Raw genomic sequence first — 20,815 nt, 5'->3', positions numbered from 1 at the left:
ATATAGTTTCATTATAGATATATTAAACAGAGAGGACTGGAGTCAATTGGGTTATATTATGTTTAACACTAATTTGAAGCTGTCAAAAAATGTCAAAATCTGACAGACTTCTGGCCATGGCCACGCCCACCTTTTGGTAACGCCCACTTTCGGCCAAGCCCACAAAAAGGACCCCCCATGTCATTTGCCAGGCAGGCTCCACTCTCAGACAGATATTTGGCTCCGTCTTATGAGCTAATTTAGAACTTCCTGTCTGAGAGCTAGCTAATTTAAGACATCCGGTTGCCTTCAGAATAAATTAAGGTTATTTAATTCGTTAATTAAATAATTGTCAATGCCCCAAGGCACAGCACTTTTTTGAGCGTTGACCTCAGTAGAAGGTCTGCTGCCGTGAATTTTACACCTCTCCCACTTAGCGGAGAGTGGGGTGTGGTACAGGACATCTCCCCGAACGCGTGGGTATACTGCATCTACAAGTAGTACAAGATAAATTGAAACCATTGACACCTACTTCGATGGTTCAGTTGTCATCTATGCCGGGGAATTTAGCAGCTCTCATTCAAGCGTTTTTCAAAATCCAGGTCACACATTTGATTGCAAAACAATCTGTGGTGTCACTCAACAACTAGTGAATAGCATCTTACTTGGCCTTAGGAATGCACAATGACCCATTAGATTTTATACACAAACTAGTAGTTTGGTTGAGTATGTGTGGTGTCCACACAGTTGTTCAAGCAAAACATACAGACATCTGTAAATTCTGTGAGGGTTACATTTACACCTGAAGAGAGAGAGGAGGGTTACATTTACACCTGAAGAGAGAGAGGAGGGTTACATTTACACCTGTAGAGAGAGAGGAGGGTTACATTTACACCTGAAGAGAGAGAGGAGGGTTACATTTACACCTGTAGAGAGAGAGGAGGGTTACATTTACACCTGTAGAGAGAGAGGAGGGTTACATTTACACCTGAAGAGAGAGGAGGGTTACATTTACACCTGAAGAGAGAGAGGAGGGTTACATTTACACCTGAAGAGAGAGAGGAGGGTTACATTTACACCTGAATAGAGAGGAGGGTTACATTTACACCTGAAGAGAGAGAGGAGGGTTACATTTACACCTGAAGAGAGAGAGGAGGGTTACATTTACACCTGAAGAGAGAGAGGAGGGTTACATTTACACCTGTAGAGAGAGAGGAGGGTTACATTTACACCTGAAGAGAGAGAGGAGGGTTACATTTACACCTGAAGAGAGAGAGGAGGGTTACATTTACACCTGTAGAGAGAGAGGAGGGTTACATTTACACCTGAAGAGAGAGAGGAGGGTTACATTTACACCTGAAGAGAGAGAGGAGGGTTACATTTACACCTGTAGAGAGAGAGGAGGGTTACATTTACACCTGAAGAGAGAGGAGGGTTACATTTACACCTGAAGAGAGAGGAGGGTTACATTTACACCTGAAGAGAGAGAGGAGGGTTACATTTACACCTGAATAGAGAGAGGAGGGTTACATTTACACCTGAAGAGAGAGAGGAGGGTTACATTTACACCTGTAGAGAGAGAGGAGGGTTACATTTACACCTGAAGAGAGAGAGGGGGGTTACATTTACACCTGAAGAGAGAGAGGAGGGTTACATTTACACCTGAATAGAGAGAGGAGGGTTACATTTACACCTGAAGAGAGAGAGGAGGGTTACATTTACACCTGAATAGAGAGAGGAGGGTTACATTTACACCTGAAGAGAGAGAGGAGGGTTACATTTACACCTGTAGAGAGAGGAGGGTTACATTTACACCTGAAGAGAGAGAGGGGGGTTACATTTACACCTGAAGAGAGAGAGGAGGGTTACATTTACACCTGAAGAGAGAGGAGGGTTACATTTACACCTGAAGAGAGAGAGGAGGGTTACATTTACACCTGTAGAGAGAGAGGAGGGTTACATTTACACCTGTAGAGAGAGGAGGGTTACATTTACACCTGAAGAGAGAGGAAGGGTTACATTTACACCTGAAGAGAGAGAGGAGGGTTACATTTACACCTGAAGAGAGAGGAGGGTTACATTTACACCTGAAGAGAGAGAGGAGGGTTACATTTACACCTGAAGAGAGAGAGGAGGGTTACATTTACACCTGAAGAGAGAGAGGAGGGTTACATTTACACCTGAAGAGAGAGAGGAGGGTTACATTTACACCTGAAGAGAGAGAGGAGGGTTACATTTACACCTGAAGAGAGAGAGGAGGGTTACATTTACACCTGAAGAGAGAGAGGAGGGTTACATTTACACCTGAAGAGAGAGAGGAGGGTTACATTTACACCTGAAGAGAGAGAGGAGGGTTACATTTACACCTGAAGAGAGAGAGGAGGGTTACATTTACACCTGAAGAGAGAGAGGAGGGTTACATTTACACCTGTAGAGAGAGAGGAGGGTTACATTTACACCTGAAGAGAGAGGAGGGTTACATTTACACCTGAAGAGAGAGAGGAGGGTTACATTTACACCTGTAGAGAGAGAGGAGGGTTACATTTACACCTGAAGAGAGAGAGGAGGGTTACATTTACACCTGTAGAGAGAGGAGGGTTACATTTACACCTGAAGAGAGAGAGGAGGGTTACATTTACACCTGAAGAGAGAGAGGAGGGTTACATTTACACCTGAAGAGAGAGAGGAGGGTTACATTTACACCTGTAGAGAGAGAGGAGGGTTACATTTACACCTGTAGAGAGAGAGGAGGGTTACATTTACACCTGAAGAGAGAGAGGAGGGTTACATTTACACCTGTAGAGAGAGAGGAGGGTTACATTTACACCTGAAGAGAGAGGAGGGTTACATTTACACCTGAACAGAGAGGAGGGTTACATTTACACCTGAAGAGAGAGAGGAGGGTTACATTTACACCTGAAGAGAGAGAGGAGGGTTACATTTACACCTGAAGAGAGAGAGGAGGGTTACATTTACACCTGAAGAGAGAGAGGAGGGTTACATTTACACCTGAAGAGAGAGAGGAGGGTTACATTTACACCTGAAGAGAGAGAGGAGGGTTACATTTACACCTGAAGAGAGAGAGGAGGGTTACATTTACACCTGTAGAGAGAGAGGAGGGTTACATTTACACCTGAAGAGAGAGAGGAGGGTTACATTTACACCTGAAGAGAGAGAGGAGGGTTACATTTACACCTGAAGAGAGAGAGGAGGGTTACATTTACACCTGAAGAGAGAGAGGAGGGTTACATTTACACCTGTAGAGAGAGAGGAGGGTTACATTTACACCTGTAGAGAGAGAGGAGGGTTACATTTACACCTGAAGAGAGAGGAGGGTTACATTTACACCTGAAGAGAGAGAGGAGGGTTACATTTACACCTGAAGAGAGAGAGGAGGGTTACATTTACACCTGTAGAGAGAGAGGAGGGTTACATTTACACCTGAAGAGAGAGAGGAGGGTTACATTTACACCTGAAGAGAGAGAGGAGGGTTACATTTACACCTGTAGAGAGAGAGGAGGGTTACATTTACACCTGTAGAGAGAGAGGAGGGTTACATTTACACCTGTAGAGAGAGAGGAGGGTTACATTTACACCTGAAGAGAGAGAGGAGGGTTACATTTACACCTGAAGAGAGAGAGGAGGGTTACATTTACACCTGAAGAGAGAGAGGAGGGTTACATTTACACCTGAAGAGAGAGAGGAGGGTTACATTTACACCTGAAGAGAGAGAGGAGGGTTACATTTACACCTGTAGAGAGAGAGGAGGGTTACATTTACACCTGAAGAGAGAGGAGGGTTACATTTACACCTGAAGAGAGAGGAGGGTTACATTTACACCTGTAGAGAGAGAGGAGGGTTACATTTACACCTGAAGAGAGAGGAGGGTTACATTTACACCTGAAGAGAGAGAGGAGGGTTACATTTACACCTGAAGAGAGAGAGGAGGGTTACATTTACACCTGAAGAGAGAGGAGGGTTACATTTACACCTGAAGAGAGAGGAGGGTTACATTTACACCTGAAGAGAGAGAGGAGGGTTACATTTACACCTGAAGAGAGAGAGGAGGGTTACATTTACACCTGAAGAGAGAGGAGGGTTACATTTACACCTGAAGAGAGAGAGGAGGGTTACATTTACACCTGAAGAGAGAGAGGAGGGTTACATTTACACCTGTAGAGAGAGGAGGGTTACATTTACACCTGAAGAGAGAGAGGAGGGTTACATTTACACCTGTAGAGAGAGGAGGGTTACATTTACACCTGAAGAGAGAGAGGAGGGTTACATTTACACCTGAAGAGAGAGAGGAGGGTTACATTTACACCTGAAGAGAGAGGAGGGTTACATTTACACCTGTAGAGAGAGAGGAGGGTTACATTTACACCTGAAGAGAGAGAGGAGGGTTACATTTACACCTGAAGAGAGAGGAGGGTTACATTTACACCTGAAGAGAGAGAGGAGGGTTACATTTACACCTGTAGAGAGAGAGGAGGGTTACATTTACACCTGAAGAGAGAGAGGAGGGTTACATTTACACCTGTAGAGAGAGGAGGGTTACATTTACACCTGAAGAGAGAGAGGAGGGTTACATTTACACCTGAAGAGAGAGAGGAGGGTTACATTTACACCTGTAGAGAGAGAGGAGGGTTACATTTACACCTGAAGAGAGAGAGGAGGGTTACATTTACACCTGAAGAGAGAGAGGAGGGTTACATTTACACCTGTAGAGAGAGAGGAGGGTTACATTTACACCTGAAGAGAGAGGAGGGTTACATTTACACCTGTAGAGAGAGAGGAGGGTTACATTTACACCTGAAGAGAGAGAGGAGGGTTACATTTACACCTGAAGAGAGAGAGGAGGGTTACATTTACACCTGTAGAGAGAGGAGGGTTACATTTACACCTGTAGAGAGAGAGGAGGGTTACATTTACACCTGTAGAGAGAGAGGAGGGTTACATTTACACCTGAAGAGAGAGAGGAGGGTTACATTTACACCTGAAGAGAGAGAGGAGGGTTACATTTACACCTGAAGAGAGAGAGGAGGGTTACATTTACACCTGAACAGAGAGAGGAGGGTTACATTTACACCTGAAGAGAGAGAGGAGGGTTACATTTACACCTGAAGAGAGAGAGGAGGGTTACATTTACACCTGAAGAGAGAGGAGGGTTACATTTACACCTGTAGAGAGAGGAGGGTTACATTTACACCTGAACAGAGAGAGGAGGGTTACATTTACACCTGAACAGAGAGAGGAGGGTTACATTTACACCTGAAGAGAGAGAGGAGGGTTACATTTACACCTGAAGAGAGAGAGGAGGGTTACATTTACACCTGAAGAGAGAGGAGGGTTACATTTACACCTGTAGAGAGAGGAGGGTTACATTTACACCTGAACAGAGAGGAGGGTTACATTTACACCTGAAGAGAGAGAGGGGGTTACATTTACACCTGAACAGAGAGAGGAGGGTTACATTTACACCTGAAGAGAGAGAGGAGGGTCACATTTACACCTGAAGAGAGAGAGGAGGGTTACATTTACACCTGAAGAGAGAGAGGAGGGTTACATTTACACCTGAAGAGAGAGAGGAGGGTTACATTTACACCTGAAGAGAGAGAGGAGGGTTACATTTACACCTGAAGAGAGAGAGGAGGGTTACATTTACACCTGTAGAGAGAGAGGAGGGTTACATTTACACCTGAAGAGAGAGGAGGGTTACATTTACACCTGAAGAGAGAGAGGAGGGTTACATTTACACCTGTAGAGAGAGAGGAGGGTTACATTTACACCTGAAGAGAGAGAGGAGGGTTACATTTACACCTGTAGAGAGAGGAGGGTTACATTTACACCTGAAGAGAGAGAGGAGGGTTACATTTACACCTGAAGAGAGAGAGGAGGGTTACATTTACACCTGAAGAGAGAGAGGAGGGTTACATTTACACCTGTAGAGAGAGAGGAGGGTTACATTTACACCTGTAGAGAGAGAGGAGGGTTACATTTACACCTGAAGAGAGAGAGGAGGGTTACATTTACACCTGTAGAGAGAGAGGAGGGTTACATTTACACCTGAAGAGAGAGGAGGGTTACATTTACACCTGAACAGAGAGGAGGGTTACATTTACACCTGAAGAGAGAGAGGAGGGTTACATTTACACCTGAAGAGAGAGAGGAGGGTTACATTTACACCTGAAGAGAGAGAGGAGGGTTACATTTACACCTGAAGAGAGAGAGGAGGGTTACATTTACACCTGAAGAGAGAGAGGAGGGTTACATTTACACCTGAAGAGAGAGAGGAGGGTTACATTTACACCTGAAGAGAGAGAGGAGGGTTACATTTACACCTGTAGAGAGAGAGGAGGGTTACATTTACACCTGAAGAGAGAGAGGAGGGTTACATTTACACCTGAAGAGAGAGAGGAGGGTTACATTTACACCTGAAGAGAGAGAGGAGGGTTACATTTACACCTGAAGAGAGAGAGGAGGGTTACATTTACACCTGAAGAGAGAGAGGAGGGTTACATTTACACCTGAAGAGAGAGGAGGGTTACATTTACACCTGTAGAGAGAGAGGAGGGTTACATTTACACCTGAAGAGAGAGAGGAGGGTTACATTTACACCTGAAGAGAGAGAGGAGGGTTACATTTACACCTGTAGAGAGAGAGGAGGGTTACATTTACACCTGAAGAGAGAGAGGAGGGTTACATTTACACCTGAAGAGAGAGAGGAGGGTTACATTTACACCTGTAGAGAGAGAGGAGGGTTACATTTACACCTGTAGAGAGAGAGGAGGGTTACATTTACACCTGTAGAGAGAGAGGAGGGTTACATTTACACCTGAAGAGAGAGAGGAGGGTTACATTTACACCTGAAGAGAGAGAGGAGGGTTACATTTACACCTGAAGAGAGAGAGGAGGGTTACATTTACACCTGAAGAGAGAGAGGAGGGTTACATTTACACCTGAAGAGAGAGAGGAGGGTTACATTTACACCTGTAGAGAGAGAGGAGGGTTACATTTACACCTGAAGAGAGAGGAGGGTTACATTTACACCTGAAGAGAGAGGAGGGTTACATTTACACCTGTAGAGAGAGAGGAGGGTTACATTTACACCTGAAGAGAGAGGAGGGTTACATTTACACCTGAAGAGAGAGAGGAGGGTTACATTTACACCTGAAGAGAGAGAGGAGGGTTACATTTACACCTGAAGAGAGAGGAGGGTTACATTTACACCTGAAGAGAGAGGAGGGTTACATTTACACCTGAAGAGAGAGAGGAGGGTTACATTTACACCTGAAGAGAGAGAGGAGGGTTACATTTACACCTGAAGAGAGAGGAGGGTTACATTTACACCTGAAGAGAGAGAGGAGGGTTACATTTACACCTGAAGAGAGAGAGGAGGGTTACATTTACACCTGTAGAGAGAGGAGGGTTACATTTACACCTGAAGAGAGAGAGGAGGGTTACATTTACACCTGTAGAGAGAGGAGGGTTACATTTACACCTGAAGAGAGAGAGGAGGGTTACATTTACACCTGAAGAGAGAGAGGAGGGTTACATTTACACCTGAAGAGAGAGGAGGGTTACATTTACACCTGTAGAGAGAGAGGAGGGTTACATTTACACCTGAAGAGAGAGAGGAGGGTTACATTTACACCTGAAGAGAGAGGAGGGTTACATTTACACCTGAAGAGAGAGAGGAGGGTTACATTTACACCTGTAGAGAGAGAGGAGGGTTACATTTACACCTGAAGAGAGAGAGGAGGGTTACATTTACACCTGTAGAGAGAGGAGGGTTACATTTACACCTGAAGAGAGAGAGGAGGGTTACATTTACACCTGAAGAGAGAGAGGAGGGTTACATTTACACCTGTAGAGAGAGAGGAGGGTTACATTTACACCTGAAGAGAGAGAGGAGGGTTACATTTACACCTGAAGAGAGAGAGGAGGGTTACATTTACACCTGTAGAGAGAGAGGAGGGTTACATTTACACCTGAAGAGAGAGGAGGGTTACATTTACACCTGTAGAGAGAGAGGAGGGTTACATTTACACCTGAAGAGAGAGAGGAGGGTTACATTTACACCTGAAGAGAGAGAGGAGGGTTACATTTACACCTGTAGAGAGAGGAGGGTTACATTTACACCTGTAGAGAGAGAGGAGGGTTACATTTACACCTGTAGAGAGAGAGGAGGGTTACATTTACACCTGAAGAGAGAGAGGAGGGTTACATTTACACCTGAAGAGAGAGAGGAGGGTTACATTTACACCTGAAGAGAGAGAGGAGGGTTACATTTACACCTGAACAGAGAGAGGAGGGTTACATTTACACCTGAAGAGAGAGAGGAGGGTTACATTTACACCTGAAGAGAGAGAGGAGGGTTACATTTACACCTGAAGAGAGAGGAGGGTTACATTTACACCTGTAGAGAGAGGAGGGTTACATTTACACCTGAACAGAGAGAGGAGGGTTACATTTACACCTGAACAGAGAGAGGAGGGTTACATTTACACCTGAAGAGAGAGAGGAGGGTTACATTTACACCTGAAGAGAGAGAGGAGGGTTACATTTACACCTGAAGAGAGAGGAGGGTTACATTTACACCTGTAGAGAGAGGAGGGTTACATTTACACCTGAACAGAGAGGAGGGTTACATTTACACCTGAAGAGAGAGAGGGGGGTTACATTTACACCTGAACAGAGAGAGGAGGGTTACATTTACACCTGAAGAGAGAGAGGGGGTTACATTTACACCTGAACAGAGAGAGGAGGGTTACATTTACACCTGAAGAGAGAGGAGGGTTACATTTACACCTGAAGAGAGAGAGGAGGGTTACATTTACACCTGAACAGAGAGAGGAGGGTTACATTTACACCTGAAGAGAGAGAGGAGGGTTACATTTACACCTGTAGAGAGAGAGGAGGGTTACATTTACACCTGAACAGAGAGAGGAGGGTTACATTTACACCTGTAGAGAGAGAGGAGGGTTACATTTACACCTGAAGAGAGAGAGGAGGGTTACATTTACACCTGAAGAGAGAGAGAGGAGGGTTACATTTACACCTGAAGAGAGAGGAGGGTTACATTTACACCTGAAGAGAGAGAGGAGGGTTACATTTACACCTGAAGAGAGAGAGGAGGGTTACATTTACACCTGAAGAGAGAGAGGAGGGTTACATTTACACCTGGAGAGAGAGAGGAGGGTTACATTTACACCTGAAGAGAGAGAGGAGGGTTACATTTACACCTGTAGAGAGAGAGGAGGGTTACATTTACACCTGAAGAGAGAGAGGAGGGTTACATTTACACCTGAAGAGAGAGAGAGGAGGGTTACATTTACACCTGAAGAGAGAGAGAGGAGGGTTACATTTACACCTGAAGAGAGAGAGGAGGGTTACATTTACACCTGAAGAGAGAGAGAGGAGGGTTACATTTACACCTGAAGAGAGAGAGGAGGGTTACATTTACACCTGAAGAGAGAGAGGAGGGTTACATTTACACCTGAAGAGAGAGAGAGGAGGGTTACATTTACACCTGAAGAGAGAGAGAGGAGGGTTACATTTACACCTGAAGAGAGAGAGGAGGGTTACATTTACACCTGAAGAGAGAGAGAGGAGGGTTACATTTACACCTGTAGAGAGAGGAGGGTTACATTTACACCTGAAGAGAGAGAGGAGGGTTACATTTACACCTGAAGAGAGAGAGGAGGGTTACATTTACACCTGTAGAGAGAGAGGAGGGTTACATTTACACCTGTAGAGAGAGAGGAGGGTTACATTTACACCTGTAGAGAGAGAGGAGGGTTACATTTACACCTGAAGAGAGAGAGGAGGGTTACATTTACACCTGTAGAGAGAGGAGGGTTACATTTACACCTGAAGAGAGAGAGGAGGGTTACATTTACACCTGAAGAGAGAGAGGAGGGTTACATTTACACCTGTAGAGAGAGAGGAGGGTTACATTTACACCTGAAGAGAGAGAGGAGGGTTACATTTACACCTGTAGAGAGAGAGGAGGGTTACATTTACACCTGTAGAGAGAGGAGGGTTACATTTACACCTGAAGAGAGAGGAGGGTTACATTTACACCTGAAGAGAGAGAGGAGGGTTACATTTACACCTGAAGAGAGAGAGGAGGGTTACATTTACACCTGAATAGAGAGAGGAGGGTTACATTTACACCTGAAGAGAGAGAGGAGGGTTACATTTACACCTGAAGAGAGAGAGGAGGGTTACATTTACACCTGAAGAGAGAGAGGAGGGTTACATTTACACCTGTAGAGAGAGAGGAGGGTTACATTTACACCTGAAGAGAGAGAGGAGGGTTACATTTACACCTGAAGAGAGAGAGGAGGGTTACATTTACACCTGTAGAGAGAGAGGAGGGTTACATTTACACCTGAAGAGAGAGAGGAGGGTTACATTTACACCTGAAGAGAGAGAGGAGGGTTACATTTACACCTGTAGAGAGAGAGGAGGGTTACATTTACACCTGAAGAGAGAGGAGGGTTACATTTACACCTGAAGAGAGAGGAGGGTTACATTTACACCTGAAGAGAGAGAGGAGGGTTACATTTACACCTGAATAGAGAGAGGAGGGTTACATTTACACCTGAAGAGAGAGAGGAGGGTTACATTTACACCTGTAGAGAGAGAGGAGGGTTACATTTACACCTGAAGAGAGAGAGGGGGGTTACATTTACACCTGAAGAGAGAGAGGAGGGTTACATTTACACCTGAATAGAGAGAGGAGGGTTACATTTACACCTGAAGAGAGAGAGGAGGGTTACATTTACACCTGAATAGAGAGAGGAGGGTTACATTTACACCTGAAGAGAGAGAGGAGGGTTACATTTACACCTGTAGAGAGAGAGGAGGGTTACATTTACACCTGAAGAGAGAGAGGGGGGTTACATTTACACCTGAAGAGAGAGAGGAGGGTTACATTTACACCTGAAGAGAGAGGAGGGTTACATTTACACCTGAAGAGAGAGAGGAGGGTTACATTTACACCTGTAGAGAGAGAGGAGGGTTACATTTACACCTGTAGAGAGAGGAGGGTTACATTTACACCTGAAGAGAGAGGAGGGTTACATTTACACCTGAAGAGAGAGAGGAGGGTTACATTTACACCTGAAGAGAGAGGAGGGTTACATTTACACCTGAAGAGAGAGAGGAGGGTTACATTTACACCTGAAGAGAGAGAGGAGGGTTACATTTACACCTGAAGAGAGAAGGAGGGTTACATTTACACCTGAAGAGAGAGAGGAGGGTTACATTTACACCTGAAGAGAGAGAGGAGGGTTACATTTACACCTGAAGAGAGAGAGGAGGGTTACATTTACACCTGAAGAGAGAGAGGAGGGTTACATTTACACCTGAAGAGAGAGAGGAGGGTTACATTTACACCTGAAGAGAGAGAGGAGGGTTACATTTACACCTGAAGAGAGAGAGGAGGGTTACATTTACACCTGAAGAGAGAGAGGAGGGTTACATTTACACCTGTAGAGAGAGAGGAGGGTTACATTTACACCTGAAGAGAGAGGAGGGTTACATTTACACCTGAAGAGAGAGAGGAGGGTTACATTTACACCTGTAGAGAGAGAGGAGGGTTACATTTACACCTGAAGAGAGAGAGGAGGGTTACATTTACACCTGTAGAGAGAGGAGGGTTACATTTACACCTGAAGAGAGAGAGGAGGGTTACATTTACACCTGAAGAGAGAGAGGAGGGTTACATTTACACCTGAAGAGAGAGAGGAGGGTTACATTTACACCTGTAGAGAGAGAGGAGGGTTACATTTACACCTGTAGAGAGAGAGGAGGGTTACATTTACACCTGAAGAGAGAGAGGAGGGTTACATTTACACCTGTAGAGAGAGAGGAGGGTTACATTTACACCTGAAGAGAGAGGAGGGTTACATTTACACCTGAACAGAGAGGAGGGTTACATTTACACCTGAAGAGAGAGAGGAGGGTTACATTTACACCTGAAGAGAGAGAGGAGGGTTACATTTACACCTGAAGAGAGAGAGGAGGGTTACATTTACACCTGAAGAGAGAGAGGAGGGTTACATTTACACCTGAAGAGAGAGAGGAGGGTTACATTTACACCTGAAGAGAGAGAGGAGGGTTACATTTACACCTGAAGAGAGAGAGGAGGGTTACATTTACACCTGTAGAGAGAGAGGAGGGTTACATTTACACCTGAAGAGAGAGAGGAGGGTTACATTTACACCTGAGAGTGAGAGAGGAGGGTTACATTTACACCTGAAGAGAGAGAGGAGGGTTACATTTACACCTGAAGAGAGAGAGGAGGGTTACATTTACACCTGTAGAGAGAGAGGAGGGTTACATTTACACCTGTAGAGAGAGAGGAGGGTTACATTTACACCTGAAGAGAGAGGAGGGTTACATTTACACCTGAAGAGAGAGAGGAGGGTTACATTTACACCTGAAGAGAGAGAGGAGGGTTACATTTACACCTGAAGAGAGAGAGGAGGGTTACATTTACACCTGTAGAGAGAGAGGAGGGTTACATTTACACCTGTAGAGAGAGAGGAGGGTTACATTTACACCTGTAGAGAGAGGAGGGTTACATTTACACCTGTAGAGAGAGAGGAGGGTTACATTTACACCTGAAGAGAGAGAGGAGGGTTACATTTACACCTGAAGAGAGAGAGGAGGGTCACATTTACACCTGTAGAGAGAGAGGAGGGTTACATTTACACCTGAAGAGAGAGAGGAGGGTTACATTTACACCTGTAGAGAGAGAGGAGGGTTACATTTACACCTGAAGAGAGAGAGGAGGGTTACATTTACACCTGAAGAGAGAGGAGGGTTACATTTACACCTGTAGAGAGAGAGGAGGGTTACATTTACACCTGAAGAGAGAGAGGAGGGTTACATTTACACCTGAAGAGAGAGAGGAGGGTTACATTTACACCTGAAGAGAGAGGAGGGTTACATTTACACCTGAAGAGAGAGAGGAGGGTTACATTTACACCTGTAGAGAGAGAGGAGGGTTACATTTACACCTGAAGAGAGAGAGGAGGGTTACATTTACACCTGTAGAGAGAGAGGAGGGTTACATTTACACCTGAAGAGAGAGAGGAGGGTTACATTTACACCTGAAGAGAGAGAGGAGGGTTACATTTACACCTGAAGAGAGAGGAGGGTTACATTTACACCTGTAGAGAGAGAGGAGGGTTACATTTACACCTGTAGAGAGAGAGGAGGGTTACATTTACACCTGTAGAGAGAGGAGGGTTACATTTACACCTGAAGAGAGAGAGGAGGGTTACATTTACACCTGAAGAGAGAGAGGAGGGTTACATTTACACCTGTAGAGAGAGAGGAGGGTTACATTTACACCTGTAGAGAGAGAGGAGGGTTACATTTACACCTGAAGAGAGAGAGGAGGGTTACATTTACACCTGAAGAGAGAGAGGAGGGTTACATTTACACCTGAAGAGAGAGGAGGGTTACATTTACACCTGTAGAGAGAGAGGAGGGTTACATTTACACCTGAAGAGAGAGAGGAGGGTTACATTTACACCTGTAGAGAGAGAGGAGGGTTACATTTACACCTGTAGAGAGAGGAGGGTTACATTTACACCTGAAGAGAGAGAGGAGGGTTACATTTACACCTGTAGAGAGAGAGGAGGGTTACATTTACACCTGTAGAGAGAGAGGAGGGTTACATTTACACCTGAAGAGAGAGAGGAGGGTTACATTTACACCTGAAGAGAGGAGGGTTACATTTACACCTGAAGAGAGAGAGGAGGGTTACATTTACACCTGAAGAGAGAGGAGGGTTACATTTACACCTGAAGAGAGAGAGGAGGGTTACATTTACACCTGTAGAGAGAGAGGAGGGTCACATTTACACCTGAAGAGAGAGAGGAGGGTTACATTTACACCTGAAGAGAGAGAGGAGGTTACATTTACACCTGTAGAGAGAGAGGAGGGTTACATTTACACCTGTAGAGAGAGGAGGGTTACATTTACACCTGTAGAGAGAGAGGAGGGTTACATTTACACCTGAAGAGAGAGGAGGGTTACATTTACACCTGTAGAGAGAGAGGAGGGTTACATTTACACCTGAAGAGAGAGAGGAGGGTTACATTTACACCTGTAGAGAGAGAGGAGGGTTACATTTACACCTGTAGAGAGAGGAGGGTTACATTTACACCTGAAGAGAGAGAGGAGGGTTACATTTACACCTGAAGAGAGAGAGGAGGGTTACATTTACACCTGTAGAGAGAGGAGGGTTACATTTACACCTGTAGAGAGAGAGGAGGGTTACATTTACACCTGAAGAGAGAGAGGAGGGTTACATTTACACCTGTAGAGAGAGAGGAGGGTTACATTTACACCTGAAGAGAGAGAGGAGGGTTACATTTACACCTGAAGAGAGAGGAGGGTTACATTTACACCTCCTGAAGAGAGAGAGGAGGGTTACATTTACACCTGTAGAGAGAGAGGAGGGTTACATTTACACCTGAAGAGAGAGAGGAGGGTTACATTTACACCTGAAGAGAGAGAGGAGGGTTACATTTACACCTGAAGAGAGAGAGGAGGGTTACATTTACACCTGAAGAGAGAGAGGAGGGTTACATTTACACCTGAAGAGAGAGAGGAGGGTTACATTTACACCTGAAGAGAGAGAGGAGGGTTACATTTACACCTGAAGAGAGAGAGGAGGGTTACATTTACACCTGTAGAGAGAGAGGAGGGTTACATTTACACCTGAAGAGAGAGGAGGGTTACATTTACACCTGAAGAGAGAGAGGAGGGTTACATTTACACCTGTAGAGAGAGAGGAGGGTTACATTTACACCTGAAGAGAGAGAGGAGGGTTACATTTACACCTGTAGAGAGAGGAGGGTTACATTTACACCTGAAGAGAGAGAGGAGGGTTACATTTACACCTGAAGAGAGAGAGGAGGGTTACATTTACACCTGAAGAGAGAGAGGAGGGTTACATTTACACCTGTAGAGAGAGAGGAGGGTTACATTTACACCTGTAGAGAGAGAGGAGGGTTACATTTACACCTGAAGAGAGAGAGGAGGGTTACATTTACACCTGTAGAGAGAGAGGAGGGTTACATTTACACCTGAAGAGAGAGGAGGGTTACATTTACACCTGAAGAGAGAGGAGGGTTACATTTACACCTGAAGAGAGAGAGGAGGGTTACATTTACACCTGAAGAGAGAGAGGAGGGTTACATTTACACCTGAAGAGAGAGAGGAGGGTTACATTTACACCTGAAGAGAGAGAGGAGGGTTACATTTACACCTGAAGAGAGAGAGGAGGGTTACATTTACACCTGTAGAGAGAGAGGAGGGTTACATTTACACCTGAAGAGAGAGAGGAGGGTTACATTTACACCTGAAGAGAGAGAGGAGGGTTACATTTACACCTGAAGAGAGAGAGGAGGGTTACATTTACACCTGAAGAGAGAGAGGAGGGTTACATTTACACCTGAAGAGAGAGAGGAGGGTTACATTTACACCTGAAGAGAGAGGAGGGTTACATTTACACCTGTAGAGAGAGAGGAGGGTTACATTTACACCTGAAGAGAGAGAGGAGGGTTACATTTACACCTGAAGAGAGAGAGGAGGGTTACATTTACACCTGTAGAGAGAGAGGAGGGTTACATTTACACCTGAAGAGAGAGAGGAGGGTTACATTTACACCTGAAGAGAGAGAGGAGGGTTACATTTACACCTGTAGAGAGAGAGGAGGGTTACATTTACACCTGTAGAGAGAGAGGAGGGTTACATTTACACCTGTAGAGAGAGAGGAGGGTTACATTTACACCTGTAGAGAGAGAGGAGGGTTACATTTACACCTGAAGAGAGAGAGGAGGGTTACATTTACACCTGAAGAGAGAGAGGAGGGTCACATTTACACCTGTAGAGAGAGAGGAGGGTTACATTTACACCTGAAGAGAGAGAGGAGGGTTACATTTACACCTGTAGAGAGAGAGGAGGGTTACATTTACACCTGAAGAGAGAGAGGAGGGTTACATTTACACCTGAAGAGAGAGGAGGGTTACATTTACACCTGTAGAGAGAGAGGAGGGTTACATTTACACCTGAAGAGAGAGAGGAGGGTTACATTTACACCTGAAGAGAGAGAGGAGGGTTACATTTACACCTGAAGAGAGAGAGGAGGGTTACATTTACACCGGAAGAGAGAGGAGGGTTACATTTACACCTGAAGAGAGAGAGGAGGGTTACATTTACACCTGTAGAGAGAGAGGAGGGTTACATTTACACCTGAAGAGAGAGAGGAGGGTTACATTTACACCTGTAGAGAGAGAGGAGGGTTACATTTACACCTGAAGAGAGAGAGGAGGGTTACATTTACACCTGAAGAGAGAGAGGAGGGTTACATTTACACCTGAAGAGAGAGGAGGGTTACATTTACACCTGTAGAGAGAGAGGAGGGTTACATTTACACCTGTAGAGAGAGAGGAGGGTTACATTTACACCTGTAGAGAGAGAGGAGGGTTACATTTACACCTGAAGAGAGAGAGGAGGGTTACATTTACACCTGAAGAGAGAGAGGAGGGTTACATTTACACCTGTAGAGAGAGAGGAGGGTTACATTTACACCTGTAGAGAGAGAGGAGGGTTACATTTACACCTGAAGAGAGAGAGGAGGGTTACATTTACACCTGTAGAGAGAGAGGAGGGTTACATTTACACCTGAAGAGAGAGAGGAGGGTTACATTTACACCTGAAGAGAGAGAGGAGGGTTACATTTACACCTGTAGAGAGAGAGGAGGGTTACATTTACACCTGAAGAGAGAGAGGAGGGTTACATTTACACCTGTAGAGAGAGAGGAGGGTCACATTTACACCTGAAGAGAGAGAGGAGGGTTACATTTACACCTGAAGAGAGAGAGGAGGGTTACATTTACACCTGTAGAGAGAGAGGAGGGTTACATTTACACCTGTAGAGAGAGGAGGGTACATTTACACCTGTAGAGAGAGAGGAGGGTTACATTTACACCTGTAGAGAGAGGAGGGTTACATTTACACCTGAAGAGAGAGAGGAGGGTTACATTACACCTGAAGAGAGAGAGGAGGGTTACATTTACACCTGTAGAGAGAGGAGGGTTACATTTACACCTGTAGAGAGAGAGGAGGGTTACATTTACACCTGAAGAGAGAGAGGAGGGTTACATTTACACCTGTAGAGAGAGAGGAGGGTTACATTTACACCTGAAGAGAGAGAGGAGGGTTACATTTACACCTGAAGAGAGAGGAGGGTACATTTACACCTGAAGAGAGAGAGGAGGGTTACATTTACACCTGAAGAGAGAGAGGAGGGTTACATTTACACCTGTAGAGAGAGAGGAGGGTTACATTTACACCTGAAGAGAGAGAGGAGGGTTACATTTACACCTGAAGAGAGAGAGGAGGGTTACATTTACACCTGTAGAGAGAGGAGGGTTACATTTACACCCTGAAGAGAGAGAGGAGGGTTACATTTACACCTGTAGAGAGAGGAGGGTTACATTTACACCTGAAGAGAGAGAGGAGGGTTACATTTACACCTGAAGAGAGAGAGGAGGTTACATTTACACCTGAAGAGAGAGAGGAGGTTACATTTACACCTGAAGAGAGAGAGGAGGGTTACATTTACACCTGAAGAGAGAGAGGAGGGTTACATTTACACCTGAAGAGAGAGAGGAGGGTTACATTTACACCTGAAGAGAGAGAGGAGGGTTACATTTACACCTGTAGAGAGAGAGGAGGGTTACATTTACACCTGAAGAGAGAGAGGAGGGTTACATTTACACCTGTAGAGAGAGAGGAGGGTTACATTTACACCTGAAGAGAGAGAGGAGGGTTACATTTACACCTGTAGAGAGAGAGGAGGGTACATTTACACCTGAAGAGAGAGAGGAGGGTTACATTTACACCTGAAGAGAGAGAGGAGGGTTACATATACACTGAGAGAGAGAGGAGGGTTACATTTACACCTGTAGAGAGAGGAGGGTTACATTTACACCTGTAGAGAGAGAGGAGGGTTACATTTACACCTGAAGAGAGAGGAGGGTTACATTTACACCTGAAGAGAGAGAGGAGGGTTACATTTACACCTGAAGAGAGAGAGGAGGGTTACATTTACACCTGAAGAGAGAGAGGAGGGTTACATTTACACCTGAAGAGAGAGAGGAGGGTCACATTTACACCTGAAGAGAGAGAGGAGGGTTACATTTACACCTGAAGAGAGAGAGGAGGGTTACATTTACACCTGTAGAGAGAGAGGAGGGTTACATTTACACCTGAAGAGAGAGAGGAGGGTTACATTTACACCTGAAGAGAGAGAGGAGGGTTACATTTACACCTGAAGAGAGAGAGGAGGGTTACATTTACACCTGAAGAGAGAGAGGAGGGTTACATTTACACCTGAAGAGAGAGAGGAGGGTTACATTTACACCTGAAGAGAGAGGAGGGTTACATTTACACCTGTAGAGAGAGAGGAGGGTTACATTTACACCTGAAGAGAGAGAGGAGGGTTACATTTACACCTGAAGAGAGAGAGGAGGGTTACATTTACACCTGTAGAGAGAGGAGGGTTACATTTACACCTGTAGAGAGAGAGGAGGGTTACATTTACACCTGAAGAGAGAGGAGGGTTACATTTACACCTGAAGAGAGAGAGGAGGGTTACATTTACACCTGTAGAGAGAGAGGAGGGTTACATTTACACCTGTAGAGAGAGAGGAGGGTTACATTTACACCTGAAGAGAGAGAGGAGGGGTTACATTTACACCTGTAGAGAGAGGAGGGTTACATTTACACCTGTAGAGAGAGAGGAGGGTTACATTTACACCTGAAGAGAGAGAGGAGGGTTACATTTACACCTGTAGAGAGAGGAGGGTTACATTTACACCTGAAGAGAGAGAGGAGGGTTACATTTACACCTGAAGAGAGAGAGGAGGGTTACATTTACACCTGTAGAGAGAGAGGAGGGTTACATTTACACTGTAGAGAGAGGAGGGTTACATTTACACCTGTAGAGAGAGGAGGGTTACATTTACACCTGAAGAGAGAGAGGAGGGTTACATTTACACCTGTAGAGAGAGAGGAGGGTTACATTTACACCTGAAGAGAGAGAGGAGGGTTACATTTACACCTGAAGAGAGAGAGGAGGGTTACATTTACACCTGTAGAGAGAGAGGAGGGTTACATTTACACCTGTAGAGAGAGAGGAGGGTTACATTTACACCTGTAGAGAGAGGAGGGTTACATTTACACCTGTAGAGAGAGAGGAGGGTTACATTTACACCTGAAGAGAGAGAGGAGGGTTACATTTACACCTGTAGGAGAGAGGAGGGTTACATTTACACCTGAAGAGAGAGAGGAGGGTTACATTTACACCTGAAGAGAGAGAGGAGGGTTACATTTACACCTGAGGGTTAGGGTTAGGGTACCGTCCTAAAGTCGGCTCTTCGGTGCTACTGAAAATGTCTGACGAGCCGAAATCATTTCGGCACTACAGCGCCGAAACAGCGGTAAAATAGGAGTATGAATCGGCCCTTACATTTACACCCCAATGGTTACATTTACACCTGAATGGTGACATTTTAGACATGCACACGCACACATGCACGCACATGCACACGCACACGCACACGCACACACGCACACACACACACACCTCGAAGCGGACACACTTCCTGCGTATGACGGACACTTCGTTGGACTGCAGCGGAGCCACCTCGTGTTTCACGGTGAAGGCGATCTTCCTCAGGGTCTTGTACTTCTCCGGCAGCTCCTGCAGAGGGCAGCGTAACACAGCATCTATTGATTGATTGATTGATTGAATAGTTTAATAGACAAAATGTGAAACCAGCAACAGAGTACATTCAAACAATAATTGTCCATCCATCTTCAACCGCTTATCCGTAGTCGGGTCGCGGGGGCAACAGCTCCACCAGAGTGTTCCAGACCTCCCTCTCCAGAGCAACATTAGTGACTTCCTCAATTTACAATTTACAATGTAGGCATTTATCAGACGCTCTTGATCCAGAGCGACTTACATTTAAGCAAAAACAAAAAGCATGTCATACATCACATATATAAAAAGCTCCTGGGGGATCCCGGGGAGGTTCCAAGGCCACCTAAGCTGCGTGCGTGTGTGACTAACCTCCAGCTGTGTGAAGACGCTCTCAGCGAGCTAGTGTGTGTGTGTGCGTGCGTGCGTGCGTTGCGACCCACCCATACCTCCAGCTGTGCGTAGACGCTCTCGGGGAGCAGTGTGTGTGTGCGTGCATGCGAGCGCCCAGCGTGCGTGCGTGCGTGCGTGCATGCGAGCGTCCAGCGTGCGTGCGTGCGTGCATGCGAGCGTCCAGCGTGCGTGCGTGCGTGCGTGCGAGCGCCCAGCGTGCGTGCGTGCATGCGAGCGCCCAGCGTGCGTGCGTGCATGCGAGCGCCCAGCGTGCGTGCGTGTGTGCATGCGAGCGGCCAGCGTGCGTGAGTGCGTGCATGCGAGCGTCCAGCGTGCGTGAGTGCGTGCATGCGAGCGCCCAGCATGCGTGCGTGCGACCCACCCATACCTCCAGCTGTGCGTAGACGCTGTGGGGGAGCTGCTGGCCGTAGGTCTTCAGCAGCTCGGCGGTGTGTTTGAGGAGGGGTGACTAACCTCCAGCTGTGCGTAGACGCTGTCTGGGAGCTGCTGGCCGCAGGTCTTCAGCAGCTCGGCGGTGTGTTTGAGGAGGGGTGACTAACCTCCAGCTGTGCGTAGACGCTGTGGGGGAGCTGCTGGCCGTAGGTCTTCAGCAGCTCGGCGGTGTGTTTGAGGAGCGGTGAC

At 45.8% G+C, this 20,815-nt stretch overlaps 1 protein-coding gene across 1 annotated transcript in view; it reads right to left on the bottom strand.

Moving 5' to 3' along the window:
- The window catches only part of LOC310870649 (dynein axonemal heavy chain 11-like), a gene marked incomplete at both ends in the record, with an annotated part of 374,362 nt that overhangs the window by 312,520 nt on the left and 41,027 nt on the right, over positions 1 to 20,815 (bottom strand). The window contains 1 exon segment of the mRNA XM_083781918.1: positions 19,664 to 19,780. Coding sequence (XP_083638044.1) covers positions 19,664 to 19,780 — 117 coding nt within the window.

This window comes from Protomyctophum parallelum (assembly GCF_964188405.1).
Source record: "Protomyctophum parallelum genome assembly, chromosome: 14".
In the NCBI taxonomy this organism is placed as follows: Eukaryota; Metazoa; Chordata; class Actinopteri; order Myctophiformes; family Myctophidae; genus Protomyctophum; species Protomyctophum parallelum.
Note: the sequence above shows the minus strand (reverse complement) of the source record. Positions and strands in the feature narration are given on the sequence as shown.